Below are 19,128 nucleotides of genomic sequence, written 5' to 3'. Positions count from 1 at the left end.
TAGAGCAAACACAGCAAGTTTTGTGAAAACATGTATATACACACAAGTTTTCCTTCACATGTGGTACATATTTATACCAGTGAATGTGAAATACAGTTAAGCCTAATGTGATTTCAATGTTTCTTTGTCTGCCATCAGAAAGCATTAAAAGACATTGAGGACTACAACAAAGATGAACAAGTCATCATGCAACCATTCACTAAACACGTCCTGTTCACTACAATGCTGCACATAGCAAAGGGAGTAGCCTACGTTGGCTGCAGTCAGTAGGGGCACTGTACATTCTGGAGTCTGTCTAAGGGCTGCAAGCAGAACTACCGTAAGTAAAATTAATGCACAGTAGTGAAAAGTGTATGACGTACAACTATATATAAATGAAACCTAAGTGGAAGCTGTGGTCATTCCATTTGCAATACACCTATAGCATCCAACATGACAACTGTTACAAGCTAGTACGGAGAAGTGAAGTGTCGCACAGTGTATGCACCTGCAGTGTCATGTGGTGTAACAGCTGAATTGCTGCTGTCAAGGTTATGTCTGTGTCTGCCTGACCACCACCAGCGGCACAGTTTTTTTTTTTTATTTTTCCTCTAATCAGATGGAAATGTTAAATGAGAACATACTAGTATTATATTCATAATGAATCCCAGACTGTGTTAACACTATGATGAAGAATCGTTGTGGGTTGTGAACCTACATCCTTTCAATATGTCAACCATATCGTTATCCTTTATGCTAAGGCTTAATTGTACGACTGTTGTCTCAAGTCTTGTTTACCCAAGCCTCGTGTTGTTGCTGTGTTATTAATTGACATTTAATGATAAGGACACATATGGGATACATTTTCACTGCATCCTTGCTTTGAAATATCGTATTGTGGCACACACACTCCTATATAAATGAATAATTGAGATGCAAATACTCCACACAAAGTCATTTGCATGTGCTCACAAAAGTCTACAGTCTAAAGACCATTGGTAATGCCATGACTGCATCTGTGTCTATACTCTGCAAACCACCATGAGGTCAACGGCAGAGGATATGTCCCATTGTACCATTTATTAGAGTTTCTTCCTGTTCCATTCATGTAGGGAGAATGGGATGAGCGACTGTCTGAATGCCTCTGTGCACCCATGCTTGTGCATTCTCCATGCACAATGTTTATTCTTAAGTTTTTTATGTTCCATGTTTTTGGTTCTGTATTGACAATCTAGTTCACAATTAATTAGATTCCTGTTTTCATTGAATAAAGAGTTTCCTGTCAAGCTTAACCCTTTGGCATTGGATTAATCAGAATTATTAAGCTGATCAGTTTTAATTACACTGATCCCAAATAAGCTTGCTGTTTATCACTCTATACACTAGAAGCCACTGCATTAGCGTGACGTCGCCATGCTATACAGCTATTGACTGCAGGTGAAAAACGAACATCCAAGATGAGATAATCTGGCAGTATTCACCATATTTCACACTTTTCACTACATAAGCTATAATTTTTTTCTATTTTCAAGGTGAACTTAAATCAAAGAATCCTCAAAACTGTGTGGTTTAAGGTATAATTTGTGGCAGTAGTGTATTGGGAAATGGTTCGATTACCTCATTTTTACATGTGTTCGTGTGGTGTGGTGTGGTGGCGGCACTGACTGCTGGGTGACATAACAAGTCGCCAGCCAGTAAGAACTCGTTAGCTGGAAATGGTCAACGTTTCGTTGGTTCTGAATGAGGATGTTTTTCGAGAATCAGTGTTTGAATTTAAAACGTTGACAATTTACATTGTTACTGAATACAGTACATCAGAAATACATGCAGAAAGACGAGATTGAGTGGTAAGTGGCACAAGAGAAGGTGGATGGGCCCCTTCATCACATGTAAGCTCGGACCGGAACACTTCACATCGACTGTCCGATTTTTCCATTGCTGCCTCAACCTAGCAGTAGTTTTATCATAATTGCGCAGTGGAGCTAAATGTTACAAATTGTGTTGGCAAAGCTAATCATGGATTAAATCAGCATTTCTTTTCTCTTGTCTCCCCTCTCCACAACGGCGTAAAATATTCCCCTAACTCCGTCATCACCCTTGGTGTAAACCATCTGTCTTTTGTGCCACTCAACTTGTTCATCCACATCAAATGTCAAAAGGAAGAAAACAAGCAAGTCAAGCAAGACGTTGAGCAAGAATGCAGAGTCTTACTACAAAGGAACGTAAAATTAGAGAATATTTAGCATTCTTTTATGGGTTTTTCATAGGGGCTATGAATTTATGGTGTATGATCATGAGAAATGTAGAATCAGAGAACGTATAATCAAAGTTCCACTGTACTCCTTTGCAAAAATCAGCTCAATATCTAGATTTAAAAACTAAAGATGCCTACTAGTAGCTACATGAAAAGTAACAACAATCACGATTAACAGGCCTCCATTATTACAGCAAATAAATGTCGTTCATGATAAATATCTATATGCTCACATAGATATTAAGCTAAAATAAGCGAAACAGCGAAGTGGAACGACTAAAATTATTCAGTATCTAAGTAGAAAAGCAACTGATGACCCTAATTTAAAGAAGTCACATCAGCACTGGAGAAGAGGAAATGCAATAATGAAATGCTTGCAACAGATAACGTTTTAAAATCTGAGAAATTAGAACCAAGACAGTGCGCCATGTTAGAAATAAGAACAGAACAGAAACAGAAGCATGAATAGTCAAAAATAGGCATACTGAAAACATAAAAAGAAGCAGAAGTTGCAGCAGAGTTCATATATGCCATGACTGTTTTTACAGATGGTCCTGACTCTGATAACGTTAAGATATGCTTGTGATAGGAATGGAACAGGATATGCTCAGTAGGTGCATGGAATATATCTTGCAAATGAGCTTTTCATGACTCATGTGACTAAGGGGCAGGGCCATCAGTGGCATAAAATGTCCCAGTATATTTTGTATTTAAGATAGCTGGAAGTTTTCAGTTTTTCAGGCAGTGGTCAAGATGATGGGGAAAGTCTGTAACAATTACAATGGAGGACTGATAGCAAGAAATGAAAGCAGGTGTAACACCAGATTCATGTTTGTGTAGCAAACGTGCATCCTAATGTAGGTTTACCAACTACGAAGAGACGGGAGTGTTTCATCATAAACGGATGGCAACAGTGAACAGACAAGTACTGGTGTTTGTTAGTGTGTTAATCAGGACTTATGTGTAGAAATGAATGTAACAGATACGGAAGAAAACAATGAGAAAAGTGCCATAAGTTTCATTACAAGTATTAAGTGAATCTCATCTTTCAAATTTAAGTCAAGTGTTCTATTTAGATTCATTGTAGGTCCACACATTGCTACAGTATGTGCACGCTCTTGCTACCAAGTGTGAGGCTTTGCCAAACACTAATTTTTCAGCCACAAAATTTCTATACAATAAGAATTAGGTATGTCACAAGAAGTCTGGGTAACAGATATGCTACCCTCTCCCTTCCCACCGCTGCAAGCCTTGATCCATTACATTTGGGTGTTGTCATTTTTCACACACAACAAGGTTCCTGTAATGTAATGAAGAAATATCATTTTCTTTACCAGTGATGATGAGTTGTAAGAACAGTTGTTAAATTCACTCCTTCCTGCTGTACAGCCTGCAGTACTTTGTCAGGATCCACAGGATCAACAACAGCTGCTTGTTTTGTTGCTTCATCCACAATCTGAAATAAAAAGAAAAGAAAAAATTAAAAATGATAAAATGAATTCACAGAAAATGTAAAAAGTTCAATGTAAGTAACACTGAACTACTACACAGAACACAGACCTAACTTAACATTTATTACTTGCTCATTCATCCATCTCTATTGAATTTTTCCTTGTATAAACCTCTTTACTTCTAGACTAATTAACAGTAGTATTGTTGCAACACACATGGAATAACAACTGCACACTATTTCCAGAGCACAGACCTAAAGGATGGTATGAATGGATATATTAGTTTCAAAGAAAATGTAATAAACAGACTAGATTGAACTGTCATTTGAAGTCTTTTACATATAACCTTCTGCAATGTTCTTGCAATTTATTGGTATTTAGAATCATTCTTCTACAAATATTCACACTACAATCCATAAAATAGAATGTTTGTGATTTTTGTGGTCTTGAGTCTGAAAATTGGTTTGGTGCAGCTCTACATGCTAGTCTATCCAATGCAAGCCTCTTCATTCAGGCATGGTACTGCAACCTATATACATTTGAACTTGCTTACTGTATTCAAGCCTTGGTCCCCCTCGTCAACTGTTAACCCATACAGTTCCCTTCACTACCAAATGGACAATTCCTTCATGCTTCAGGATATGTCCTATAAACCAATTCCTTCTTTTAGTCAAGTTGTCCTACAAATGTCATTTTTTGCAATGCTATTCTGTTGTAACATGACTAAACAGCGAATGCCTCCATGGCCGGTCTAAAGAGACTGCTCACATCGACACAACCTTATGTAAGACGGCATACTGGGTCCTTGGTCACTGTAATGTTTACTTGACAAATACAGGGTGGGGCAAATAAAAGTGACCCTGATGAGTGGACATGATTGGACATGAATTTACACATTAACAGAGAAGAAAAAGACCTACAGTTACTTCCAACAGGATGGAGCAACTGCCCATACAACTGCCGAACCTTGGTGCACATTCACACAATCTTTGTTAGTAGAGGTCATATGGTCGTAGCCGCAGCTGGCCACCAGATCACCTGATCTGTCAGTGTGCAATTACTTTGTGTGGGGAGCCCTCAAGTCCAAGATGTATCGCAACAACCCTCAGCCTTCAAGAACTGCAGCAGAACATTTCAGATGAGACTGCAGCAATTCCGGTAGTCCACCTTCGCCCAAACAAGGCCAAGATCTGAATAGTGGTCACTTTCAACATCTACTATCATCAGGTTAGTATTGTATTTCCTTTCCTGTGCTGTGTTTCTTTGTACCCTGGCACTCTGTTCTACGGGCCACTTTTATTTGGCGCACACTGTACATATTTCACTGTTAGACTGTGCCCTGATGTACTCCTTGGCTATGTGTATTTGTGCTAATTACTGTGTCATTCAGTGTCTTAGTATATTCCTTCACGTGGAAGCATAATAAAAGTTGGTTGGTGGGAATTCTGATATTGTGTTTGTGCATCGTTACAATATTTTTGACAACAAGTGTGATATTCCACTCCACCTGTTTCATTTGCAGTTCACTGTGGCCAATTTGTCAATGGAAGAAATTCTTCAATACTTCGGTGAACGGCAGTGAGCTCTCACAAACCAGCAGCAGGCTCTCGCCATCACGCAAAACCATTTGGCAGCATCGTTGACGCACCAGGGTTCACAGCCACTGATGCAGCCATATCCCCCCCTTGTTTCCTCTGTATGATGATCCCACAGAAGACTAGGACACACATGAAAAATATCTTTGGCAAAATTTCCAAGCTTTTGATGTTGCCGACTCCAACATGTGTCAGACTTTGATTCTCTTCATGTTTATCACCTTTTGTGTCAGCTAGTTCCTCTTCAGGAAGCTGCCAATCTCTCTCACGATGAAATGTGTCAGCTGCTTTCTACTTAGCATTGTAAATACACTCATGTTGTTGCTGCTCATGTTGAGTTCTAGTGCAACAGCCATACAGAGCTTGGGCAGTGGAGCATCATGGGCTTAGCTGTTTGCCAATTTGTTACTTAAGCTCACCAAAACTCATATTTTGATTCCATGGTTCATGATGTTACAAAACACTTCGCCCCTGATAGAGAAGTTCGTGAATGCACTTTACAATATGCGAATCCCAGTTTTGAACATTGTCCAGTCTTTTGAAGTATCTAGGAAAACCGGAAATTAGATAGAAGTTTGTGGAAAGTAGCCACCATTGCTTCTCCTTCTCAGCTGCCTCAGTTAGATTGCAAGGGGAAGATGATGTTGCAGCCATGCAACCACAGTCTCTTCGGTGCAGTGGGCAGTGTTCTGCTAAACAGCCACAGCAGTCCACTTCACAACAGTGGCCTTGTGCCTCTCCTCCATCATGCCCTTATTGCTTTGTTCAACATGAGTGGGCCATGTGCACAAAGCATTGGGCGACGTGCAATTATTGTAAAATAAAGGGGGACATATTCTGCCAGTGGACAAATTTCAACCTCCTTCGTTAGATATGAACACTGATGTGGACAGCATTTTCCAAGTGATGGTAGCCCCAAACAAACTTTGTACTGAAGTACATCTTATGGACAAAATGTTAAAAATGAAAGCAGATGTGGGTGCCAAGGTACACAGCCTAGAAAGGTACGCCACTCCGGCGAGTGCACTCTGATTAGTCAGTAGCGTATTACATTACTTGGCAGCCAGCACTGGTGCAGTCGTGCTCTCACTAATGGAGAATCTTGCATTTTAAAACAATTTTTCATGTCTCTCTTCATTCCATTTTTAGCATTTCATTGATGATATTCAAGATGATTTGAAAGAAGTAGTTTTTGAAATATTCAAAAGGAAACGTTAAGCAGTAAAAGCACTGATGACAACACTTGTTAACATCCAAACTTAGCTGTAGATGATTGTTACCAAAACTTACGGCTTAAGGACGTGCTACGCTGAATACTTTACAGCCTTATGAGCTGCTATAGTTCACACACATTTACACAATAATATGCTAGAGACCACACCATTTGGCTCTTTAATAAAAAAATCTCATTTGGATGAAAGTTTCCATCACGCGTTTGCAATGCAAAATATTTGCTCCATGAAAAGATGCAAAAATTATTCTGAAATCTAATATTGCAACAAACCACTCATGAGACGGAGAAGTAAGCCCACCTTTCATGTTTGGCTGGTAGATTTGAGTGACATGACATTTTGATGTTTTAATTCCTAACGAACTGTTCATGCTTTTGCACTTGAATGCAATGTATCCCACCAAGTATTTTAAGACTTGGTGAGTAATGTCTTCACTGGAGCTCATTAAGATCACAATCTCAATGGAAATAACCTTCATCTGACGTATTGTAATGTGACAAGTCAGCTACTTTCTTCAACAACTCACAAGAAATAAAATTCTTGAATTCGCCTGCTGTTTCTTCTGCAGAAGTTTCCTCTTTTTCCTCTGCAATTCAAGCACCATGGGATGAAGGCATATTTGTTGCATTACCAGTCAAAATTAGTAAGTGAATTTCATTTTGAACCTTGAAGAGCATCGAGTTATTATAAAATGAGCCAAGACCATGAATTCTAGAAAATAAATTTTCGAGAATCTTGATTCAGTCTGGCAGTCAGGATGTAGGTTGCCACAGCACTTTTCACATCTACGAAAAGTATAAAAAGCACATTTATTGACATAGCAAATCCTTTTTGAAATGAGGAGACTGTTTCCTTCGCCTCGTCACATATTTGAGAAAATCTCCAAAAACCTGTTCATAATCTCTTAGCTTCTGAGGCTGAACCCATAATCACTTCTATTAGGTGCTTTCTGATCTTGGGTGTATCTTGAATTCAACACATCAAAAATGTAGTTTATCATTTCAATGAAGTTTCCTTCACAATCTTTGAGGAAGATGTATCTCACAGCTTGGGTTTTGTGACATGAAAATAGCTACGCAGCCATTCTAATGTTTTGACATGGACGTCCACTCACATTCATGTGAGCTTCCGATAAGTGACAGGTGATCAGGTTTATTTCTGTGTCAATTTCGTATTTTGTAGGATGGAACTCCATTTGGCTTCATCAAATTTCTTGTAGGTAGATGGAAAAACTCATTCTGCATGTCCCGTTTGCAATCCTGAGGATGAACATGTTCAGAACATATCCTTGCATTTTTAATATTGATCCTGTTCTCTAGTTTACAATGACACAACCATTCATGTTGGAGTTCTAAGTGTTTTCAAAACCAATAGTAAAGATTGCCCTTGGTTCTACGTCCAGAGTTGCTGTATTTAGCAACAGCACAGTACAATGTGTTTTTGCTCATTTCACTCGGAAAATACTGTGGATAACTAGCACGATTACAACAGATACCACTTTGTACCAGAATATGCCACAGGTCATGCACGATACTCAAGGAAGCAAGAACACAGCACTAGCAACAACGTGCGAGTCCTGTGAACACAGCGTAGTAGCTGCCCAGTGATGTCACAACTCGCCAGGCCGGGCAACCAGTAAACACAGAGGAACCCAAAGTACATCCCCCTGATGGATTTGAGAGTGACTTCGTTAAATTCTCAAACCTATGTGGACCTTTGATCACCAGCATTGTCTCCTCTCTCTTGTTAGTTGGTAAGTTACAATAAACATCAAATACCCATACTGGAACAGTCTTCTACTCACACTGTGTATACAGGTGTAGTTTGGCCTTTGACTTGTCTAGTAGAGGAAGATGTCAACACTGAAAACTTTTTTGGGTTAGATGCCTTCTAAATTTTAGATCCTCTATTTCTGACAAAGTGCATCTTTTATCTGATCAAGTTCCTTGCCAACAACTGGATGCTCTCTGCTTGGAATTTTCATCACTGTTTTTGGAAGGTTTAGTGTGTGCTACCAATTTTAAGGCTCACATCACAATGAAATTATTGGCATGCCCTCATTTTTTTCGTGCCTGCCCAATCCCAATAGCTTTATGAGAACAAGTCAAATCAGAGCCCGATCACCTCATCTGCTTGGGTGTTGCCAATCCTGTCTCCTCTAGTGAAAGGTATACTCCGTTAGTAACTGTTGCAAAACGTAATGGCAAGCCTCACCTTTTTGATGATTTTAAAAAGACTGTAAATTCACTGTCTATTTTTGATACCTACACCTTACCCTGTCAGGATGAACTCCTACCACAGCTTTCCAGGGACCAGCATTTTTTCCCGAAATAGAGTTCTCAGAAGCCTACTTGCAACTACATCTGGATGATGATTCTAAATGGATTCTCAAAGTGAATGCCCACTTTGGGCTATACTAATACCAACACCTGCCGTTCATGTGGCTAGTGTCCCTGCTATTTTCCAACAGCTTTTGGGGCAACCCATAATCTCCGTGCTGGGTTGCCTGGATGATATTGTGGTCTCCAGTTCCTCAATAGACAAACATTTGCAGAATATTTGTGGCTTGTTCATGGTGCTGCAGGCTACCAGGTTAAAGTATAACTTGGACAAATCATGATTTTTTTTCAGCCATCTATTGTCTATCTCAGTCTGGAAGTCTCACAGGCTGGCATAAAGCCTGTGCGCCAGCATGTCAATGCCTTTGCGGCTTTGCCACGTCCTACCGATGTCAAAGAGTTGCAGGGTTTTCTCAGAAAGATTTTATGTTACCATAAATTTCGTCCTGATGCAGCCACTATGGCTAGGCCCCTTAATGCTCTCTTACATAAAGAAGTTCTTTTCAACTGGTGGCATGCCCGTGATTGTGCTTTCACCATGTTGAAGCACTAAGCATCTTGCTTTGTCATCTTCCAAGCAGGCCAGATCCTCATTTTGGCCACAGACTCCTCCCAATATGGCCTTTTGGCTGTTCTTGTGCACAAATATGTGGATGGTTCCAAACACCTTACTGTGTAGTCTTTCAAAACCCTGAATCAGGTGCAACAGTGCAACTCAGATAGAAAAAGAAACTCTTGCTATTGTGTACACACTAAAAAATTTAATATTTTCATATACAGTTCTAAATTTAATTTGATTACTGATAAAAACCTCTGGTTTCTCTTTTCCATCCTTCAGCATCTCAACCAGAAAAAGTGACTCATCCCCACCTGCAAATGCTGAGCTCTTTTTTTGTCTCACTATAACTACACGATTCATTTCCGCACCATGGTGCAACAGGTTAATGTGGATGCTCTTTCTCGGCTGCCAACTGGTCCCAGTACAGCATTTGATCAGGATGAACTGTTGAGTTTCCATTCAGATGTCGAAGCCCAAAACATTGTGGATGGTTTCCAAATTCTATGATTTGGTGGCTGTCAGGTCGTTCAGTTTGTCCACCATGGCTGACTAGATAAACAACGGACTGGACATCAGATTCCTTGCATAATTATTATGCTCTCTGCCACCACCTCTACATTCTGGTTGGTGTATTTCTGGTGCCTACTGAGGAGTTGGCCCCATGGTTGTGATCCTATCTGCATTGCAGTGGGATGTTATGCACCTTCTCCATCTGAACCCCTGGGCTATTACTTGTACAGAATTGCTGGCCGAGGTATTGACAATTAGATCTCTCGTGTTGTATCAACCTGCTTGGAATTTTTTTTGTGGTTTTAGAGTGCCCAACTACAGTGGTACAGTGGTCATTAGCGCCCAGACTAAATTATGAATGCACTGTGAGGCACAATGTTAAAACAGCAACTGAAAAGGACAACACTATAAAAGGCACAGTAACAAGCAAGGGATTAAAAGAAAACAGCATAATCAAATGTCCTTAGAGAGGTTTGTCAAGTGGATAAAACGAAGAACGCGAGAAGCTGCTCCTGGGTCATCCGCTAAAATGTCATCCAGAGTACATGACAGGCCAAAATCAATGCACAGTGTATTAAAATTTCGACAGGACGTTAAAATGTGGCGTCCCGTCAGCAATTGCCCACATGGGCAGAATGGCGCCAGCACAGCCGTCAGCAGATGGTGGTGGCTGAACCGGAAGTGTCCAATCCGTAACCGGGCCAAAACGACCTCCTCCCACTGAGAAGGGCGTGAAGAGGTCGTCCAAGCTGTGGGGAGAGGTTTCACGGCCCGAAACTTGTTTTCAGTAAGTGCAGACCAATTGGCATGCCACAGCGGTAAAATGCGCTGACAAATGACCCTGCTAACATCAGATGAAGGCACACAACAAGAAGCTGTCCGAGGCTGGAGGACCGCAACCTTGGCCGCGGCATCTGCAGCTTCGTTTCCAGGGATATCGACATGGCCAGGAACCCACATAAAGGTAACCAGAGAACCGTCGTCTGCCAGCTGCGGACGAAAGGGTGAACCGGATACGGATCACTGAGGCTCTGGATGGCACTCAGGGAATCAGAGCAGATGACATAAGCAGAATGTCAGTGGCGGCGGATGTAAAGAACAGCCTGATAGAGGGCAAATAGCTTAGCTGTGAAGACTGAACAATGGCCATGGAGCCGGTATTTGAAACTGTGTGCCTCGACACTAAAAGAACACCCAACACCGTCATTGGTCTTAGAGCCATCTATGTAAATGAAGATCGTATTAATGAACTTCAAACGAAGTTCAACAAACCGCGAGCAGTAAACCGAAGCTGGGGTAATCTCCTTTGGGACCGATCTGAGGTCAAGCTGAACGCGAACCTGAGCCTGGAACCAAAGTGGCGTTTGGCTCTCGCCCACTCGAAAGGTTGCAGGGAGTGGAAAATCAAGTTGCTGAAGGAGGCGACAAAAGCGAACCCCAGGTGGTAGCAGGGCAGATACATAAAACCCGTATTGACGGTCGAGAGAGTTGTCAAAAAAGGAACGATAAGACGGGTGGTCGGGCATTGATAATAGCCGACAGGCATACTGACAAAGCAGTATATCGCACCAGTAGGTTAGTCGCAATTCACCGGCTTCAGCATGAAGACTCTCGACGGGACTAGTATAGAACACTCCGATCGCAAGACGTAACCCCGGATGTTGTATAGAGATGAGGCGGCGTAAGATGGACGGCCGTGCAGAGGAGTATACAAAGCTCCCATAATCCAGCTTTGAGTGGACAATCGACCGATATAGGCGAAGTAGGACGGTTCGATCCGCTCCCCACGACGTACGGGTGAGAACACAAAGGACATTTAGGGAACGGGTACAACAGGCAGCCAAATATGACACATGTGGAGACCAGCTAAGTTTCCTGTCAAATGTCAGACCTAAAAATTTTGTTGTCTCCACGAATGGGAGAGCAACGGGACCGAGATGTAAGGATGGTGGGAGAAACTCTTTATAGTGCCAGAAGTTAATACAGACCGTCTTTTCGGCAGAAATACGCAAACCATTGGCGACACTCCAGGAGTAAAGACAGTCAAGACAATGCTGAAGACAGCGCTCCAGGAAACATGTACGCTAAGCGCTGCAGTAGATGGTAAAATCGTCCATGAAAAGGGAGCCTGTACATTAGCTGGGAGGCAATCCATTATTGGATTGATCGCTATGGCGAAGAGAGCGACACTCAAAACTGAGCCCTGTGGCACCCCATTCTCCTGGCGAAAGGCGTCGGACAGGACAGAACTCGCACATACCCTGAACTTCCGATCCATTAAAAATGCGCGAATAAAAAGAGGGAGGCGACCATGAAGGCCCCAATGTATGCATGGTGTGGAGAATGCCCGCCCTCCAACATGTGTCGTAAGCCTTCTCCAAATCAAAGAACACAGCCACTGCCTGGCGCTTCCACAAGAAGTTATTCATAATGAAGGTAGACAAGGTAACCAGATGGTCAACAGCAGAGTGGTGCCTACGAAATCCACATTGTACATTGGTAAGTAGGCGTCGAGATTCGAGCAGCCAAACCAAACGAGAGTTAACCATTCGTTACATAACCTTACAGACACAGCTGGTAAGGGAAATGGGTCCATAACTGGAAGGCAAGTGCTTGTCCTTCCCTGGCTTAGGAATCGGAACAACAATAGATTCGCACCAGCATATGGGAACATGACCCTCAATCCAGATGCAATTATAAGTACGAAGAAGAAAACCTTTACCAGCAGGAGAAAGGTTCTTCAGCATCTGAATATGAATAGAATCAGAGCCCCGGAGTGGAGGACCGTGACCGGGCAAGTGCACTTTCGAGTTCCTGCATGGTGAATGAGGCATTGTAACTTTCATGATTCGAGGAGCGGAAGTTAGGTGGCCTTGCCTCTTCTGCCTGTTTTTGGGGGAGGATGGCAGAGTGGTAATGAGCGGAGCTCGAAACCTCTGCGAAAAATCGACTGAAGGCATTGGAGACATCCTCAGGGGCCACAAGGACGTCATTCGTGACCGTCAAGCCAGAAACTGGTGAGTGGACCTTAGTGCCAGATAGCCGGCGCAGGCTACCCCAGACAACAGAAGAAGGAGTAAAACTATTGAAGGAGCTTGTGAAAGCAGCCCAGCTGGCTTTCTTGCTTTCTTTAATAGCACAACGACACTGCGCATGTAATCATTTATATTTAATACAAATCGCCATCATAGGGTGGTGTTTAAAGATGCGTAAAGCACGTTGACGAGCACATATAGCGTCTCTGCATGCTGTGGTCCACCAGGGGACCGGTACATGACGTGGAGAAGAGGTAGTATGAGGGATGGAATATTCAGCAGCAGCGAGAATGACTTCTGTGAGGTGTGCAACCTGACTATCGCAGCTTGCGACGTTTTGATCCTGAAATGTCGCCCTGGAAGAGAAGACCCCCCCGGTCTGCTTTGGAGATGTTCCAACAAGTTGAGCATGGAGATGGGGTATGATGCAGGAGATGGATAATACAAGGGAAGTGGTCGCTCAAATACATATGAGGAAGAACTTACCACTCAAACCAACGTGCAAGTTGGGTAGTACATATAGAGAGGTCTAAATGGGAATAGGTATGAGTTGTGTCCGAAAGAAAAGTAGGGGCGCCAGTATTGAAGCAGACAAGATTGAGGTAGTTGAAAAGGTCTGCTACCAGGGAGCCTCTCGGGCAGGATGCTGGAGAGCCCCAAAGGGGATGGGCAGACAACAAAAATGGTGCAGGTAGCTGAGCAATAATTTGCATCATGTCTGCCCTAGTAACGGCAGATGACGATGGAGTGTAAACAGTACAAATGGAAAATGTGAAAGTGAGGAGAGTAATGCAGACGGCAACTGCCTGCAGATCGGTGTGCAATGTGATGGGATTGTAGTAGATATCATCCCGGACCAGCAACATAACCCCTCCATGAGCCGGAATACCTGCCACAGGGGGTAGGTCAAAACGCACAGAGGTATAGTGTGCCAAGTCAATACGATCGCATGGGCGTAGCTTCATTTCCTGGAGAGCTACTACGAGCGGACAGTGCAAGCGTAGCAGCAACTTTAAGTCCTCTCGGTTGGAGTGAATGCCGCGAATATTCCAATGAAGAAGTGGCATTGTGGGAAGAAAATCAAAAAGGAGAAGCAAGAAGGGGTCACCTCAAGGGCCACTGAGGGCCTGGCTTCGAGCAAGCACTGCTGTCGCTATCAATAGGAGGAGAGTCATCATCCATTTTTTCAATAGGTTCATCGGCCATCATGTTAAGATGGTCGGGAGGGGGAGCTTCCTCCGCCTGTGAACGGCCAGAGGTTCAGCTACCAGTGATGCGGCCAGGCGAAACGGATGATGGCCTGGGGCAGCAACTGCTGGGTGTTACAGGAGAAGAAATGCACCGTGGTGGAGAAGAACTTTTCTTCCTATGAGCCTTCTTGCAAGGTCATTTAGTCGAAGTACTGGTCGATGGCTGGGAGTTCGAGGTACGTAAGAAGTCTTCACGGGACGGTTCTTTCTTGAAGGCCCATGCATCTGACTTCTGGGTCTTAGTCTTGGCAGAAGCTGATGAAGGTGCTTGTGTCTTAGGGGTGATGGGAGGAAGAGGAGACGTTGACCGGGCAATCTCAGCACTGGCCGAACGGAGGTCAGATCGCATGTCTGCGTCGATACCTCCCTGGTAGGCCGAGGAGAGGCGAGGATGGTACTGTATTTCCCCGCTGGGAGCAGCGTGGGCTCCCTACTAGCAAAAAGCTTGTGAGCAGCCGAGGTGGACATTTTCTCTTTGACCCGAATTTCCTGTATACAGTGTTCAGCCTTGTAGATGGGACAGTCGCAAGAGGACGCTGCATGGTCACCCTGACAGTTCACACAACGAAGAGACAGAGATGGACAGTCACCCTCATGGGCGTCCCTGCCACAAGTGACGCATGTAGCCGCATTAGAACAAGATTGGCGGGTGTGTTTAAAATGCTGACACTGGTAGCAGCGCGTGTAGGTTATACCGATATGTTTACGTAATGTGTATACATAAACATACAGTTATAAATGTCCCCATTCGTAGTCGCTAATTGTAACAATATGTTTACTTTTGTGCTGTAACATATAGCTACAATCAGCGGTGGAAATATATTTGCGAACGCTGACCGTGTGCGGCTGTTTCTTGTTGGATCGTCTGATCAGTCGGAAGTTGCATTGCAGAGGAGAGTAAATGCCTATTCAAAATATAATTATTTTTGGATAGCTCAACATGAATTTCCTAAGGGACCGTAGTTTATAATGCATTTACCAGTAGAATATGGCACGGAGAAAATATTTCGCCACATACAACTTCCGTCCGAATTAGGCGAAAGAATTCGTGACTGTGAACTCTCTATTTGGCAGAAACATAAAGAAAATTATGTAACTTCATGAAGGAGTGAGACATAGATTCTATATTAAATAAATAGTCCATACACCAGTTCCATTTAACTCTGAATTTATGGCAATTAATAGATGAACTTACACTGCAATGAAGGATTTAACATGGATGCCGTTTTGACTGGCACTTCTCTTCTCGTAATGAAAATAATTCCTTTGACGTTTTCACATACACGTCGCACAATAAATTTACTGCTATGCAGTATTGCACTTTTACTTTACACTAAAATAATATTATTTTTAACGCTAATAATACGGCGGCAAGACATGCGCGTCCGACACAAGAGACAAGAGAAGAATGAGTAAGTGTTCATCGAGAATATATCTCGTACATCAAAAAAAATTGTGTAAAAGTGTTCTTCTTCTGTCCATTTTTCGCGCCGCGGTTTTCAAAGTCAATAACTCACTGCATCTCTGACGGCGCTTCGACAATAAACAAGTTACGTCACAGGTCGTTCACCTTTTACATTCTCGCAACATCATTTGCTAACTGTAGCTGTTGTCGAGTGACTGCTCGATTAGTGAATGATTTAAAAAGATAAGGCAACCACATAATGTTACAGGGTGTCAGGACATAGGGGTGAACAGAAATAACCTCATAGCCTGCTTTAATGTGCGACGGCAGCTGAACACTATCAAAGGTCAAGAAAACTGTCCAGGTCAGTACAAGGTCATTGTCGAACTTTTTCATGACCCTATGGACAGCCGTCACGTCCTGCTCAGCGAGGAAAGACTGAATCTCCTCATCAGTCGATCCGTCGAGTGATCTGGTAGATACCATACCACGCGACGAATTCAAAGTGCGGTGAGCCTCCACCTGGACAGGGAACGTGTACAGGAGTGTGGCCCTAAGGAGTTTTTGTGCCTGAAAGGCGCTCTCAGTTTCCAACAACAAAGTACCGTTATGCATCCTGGTACTAGGCTTGACAGGTCTGGCTATGGCATCTACGCCCTTCTACACCTGTCCACACCTGCGCCATTTCAGAATGTATTCTCCTGTAATGATGACATGACACCTGAACCAGCAGTCGTCCCTTCCAATGATGACATAGACGTCGCCACAATGAATATTTTTCCCCAAGGGGGAAGGAGTCTAATAAACCTAGACAGTATGTATGCATAATTAAACAGTGCGTGCCTCCATGGCCAGCCTAAAGAGGCCACCCCAAATCAGCAAAACAGTCTTATGTAAGCCGGTGCACTGGGAGCTCAGCCACTATAATGTTTATCTGTCAAAGTTATACTTCACTTTTAGATTGTGCCTTAATGTAATGTTCTCCTTGTTTATGTGTGTTTGTACTAATACTATGTCATTCATTGTCTTAGTATACATGTGGGAGCAGACTAAAAGTTGGATGGTGGGAATTCTGACACTGTGTTCGTGCATTGTTACAATGGATCCAGTTCCTCCTAACTAGTTATCTGATCCAAGCAACTAATTTTCCCCTACATTTCAAAAGATTGAATTCTCTTCTTGTTTGAACTGCTTATTGTATAAATTTCACTTCCATACAAGGCTACGCTTCCCACAAATAGCTGCAGAGATGACTTTCTAACACTTAAATTTATGTTTGAAGTTAACAAACTTCTCATTTTCAGAAATGTTTTTCTTGTTATTGCCAGTTTGAATTTTATAGCCTATCTACCTCTGCTGCTGTCAGCTGTGTTGCCAAAATAGCAAAACTGATTTACTACTTTTGTCACATTTCCTATGCTAATCTCCTCAGGATCATCTGATTTAATTCAGCTACATTCAATTGCACTTTCTTTATTGTAATTGAGGCTCATCTTATAACTTCATTTCAAGAGACTATCAATTCTGTTAAACTGCTCTTCCAAGTCCTTAGCCCTCTCTGATAGAATCAAAATGTTGCTGGCAAAGCTAAAAGTATTTATTTCTTCTCCCTGGACTTTAATTCCTTATCCAACTTTCTCTTTTATTTCCTTTACTGCTTGCTCAATGTGCACACTGACTAACTCTTCAGGGAGCACACTGACTAACTCTTCAGGGATAGGCAATAACTTTGTCTTATTTATTTCTCAATTACCACTTCCCTTCAATGTCTTTCACTTTTATCACTACATTCAGGGATCTGTACCTACTGTGAACAACATTTCATTCACTGTATCAATGTCTTTCACTTTTATCACTACATTCAGGGATCTGTACCTACTGTGAACAACATTTCATTCACTGTATTTCACCCCGGCTACCTTCAGAATTTCAAGGAATGTATTCCAGCCAATATTGGCCACAGCTTTCTCTTGCCATAAACATGAATTTGTCTTGAAACTTCCTGGCAGATTAAAACTGTGTGCCGGACTGAGACTCGAACTCGGGGCCTTTGCCTTTCATGGGCAAGTGTTCTACCATCTGAGCTACACAAGCACGATTCACGCCCCGTACCCACAGCTTCACTTCACTGCAAAGTGAAAATCTCATTCTGGAAACATCCCCCAGGCTGCGGCTAAGCCATGTCTCCGCAATATCCTTTCTTTGAGGAGTGCTAGTTCTGCAAGGTTCGCAGGAAAGATTCTGTAAAGTTTGGAAGGCAGGAGATGAGGTACTGGCAGAAGTGAAGCTGAAGACGGGGCGTGAGTCGTGCTTTGGTAGCTCAGATGGTAGAGCACTTGCCCGCAAAAGGCAAAGGTCCCGAGTTCGAGTCTCGGTCCAGCACACACTTTTAATCTGCCATGAAGTTTCATATCAGCACATACTCCGCTGCAGAGTGAAAATCTCATTCTGGACAAATTTGTCTTTCTTTAACCTATCTTCTATGATAAGTCATAGGGTCAAGTAGTGCCCCACCTGTTCCTACACTGCTCCAGAACCCAAACTGACCTTTTCTGAGGTCAGCCACTCATTTTTTCCGTAAATAATCCATGTCAGGCAATTTGCAACCATGACTTAAACTGATAGTGCAGTGATATTTACAACCATCAGTACCTGCTTTGTTTGAAACTGGAATTATTATATTTTCTTGGTGTCTGAGGGTGTTTTGCCAGTCTCTTCCATCTCATGCATCAGATGGAACAGTTTTATCATGGCTGGCTCTCCATTCAATCTCAGTAATTCAGAGGGAGCATCTCCTACTTCATGAGTCTTGTTTTCACCTATGTCTTCCAGTGCTCTGCCAAATTATTTTCAGAGTGTCGTACCTCTCACCTCATTTTCATCTGTTTCCCATTCTCTTTCCATAATATTATCTTGAGAAATGTTTGCCTTATATGGATGTGCTATATATTACTTCCATCTTTCAACCTTCCCTTCTTTGGCTGGTACTGGTTCACTACCTAATATCATTATGTTCATAGAGATATTTCTGTTTTCCTCAAAACGGTTCTCTAATTTTTCCTAAAGGTGGCACCCATCTTCCCCAATGTTGTGTGTGCTCCCACAGCTTTACAATCCCCCTTTAGTCAATCCTGCTTTGCCAGTTTGTACTTTGTCATGGCTCCGGGATACATTAATTCAGTCAACTTTGTGATTTACCACCACATTTATATTTTATTTTCTTTGCATATTTTGCTATCCATCGGGAGCTCTCTTGAGCACTTATACCTCTGCTGCCAGTACCACTTGTCTTCTAATGAGGTAGAAGAGAGATGAGAAAACAATGAAAGAAACTGAATGACACAGTCAGGTTCGTTTTCATATTGGCAAGAAGCCCTACTCCATGGTGAGCAGTGTAATTTATGAGAGAATTGCAATAATGCAAATAAAATGGTTTACTAGATCCAGATTTTTAGTAATTACAAAGGTTTACTATGGCTACCTTTAGAAAATGAAGCTACTGCAAGTCAGGAGATAAAA

The 19,128-nt window shown here is 42.4% G+C and overlaps 1 protein-coding gene across 4 annotated transcripts in view; it reads right to left on the bottom strand.

Annotated features, from left to right (window-relative positions):
• LOC124774901 (hydroxyacylglutathione hydrolase, mitochondrial) overlaps nucleotides 1-19,128 on the bottom strand; it is a 109,178-nt gene that overhangs the window by 58,846 nt on the left and 31,204 nt on the right. For all 4 annotated transcript variants that reach the window (XM_047249561.1, XM_047249563.1, XM_047249562.1 and 1 more), the window contains exon 3: nucleotides 3,568-3,689. In XM_047249561.1, coding sequence (XP_047105517.1) covers nucleotides 3,568-3,689 — 122 coding nt within the window. The remainder of the gene's footprint in view (nucleotides 1-3,567; nucleotides 3,690-19,128) is intronic.

This window comes from Schistocerca piceifrons, chromosome 2 (assembly GCF_021461385.2).
Source record: "Schistocerca piceifrons isolate TAMUIC-IGC-003096 chromosome 2, iqSchPice1.1, whole genome shotgun sequence".
Lineage (NCBI taxonomy): Eukaryota > Metazoa > Arthropoda > Insecta > Orthoptera > Acrididae > Schistocerca > Schistocerca piceifrons.
This window is presented reverse-complemented; position numbering and strand designations above follow the sequence as displayed.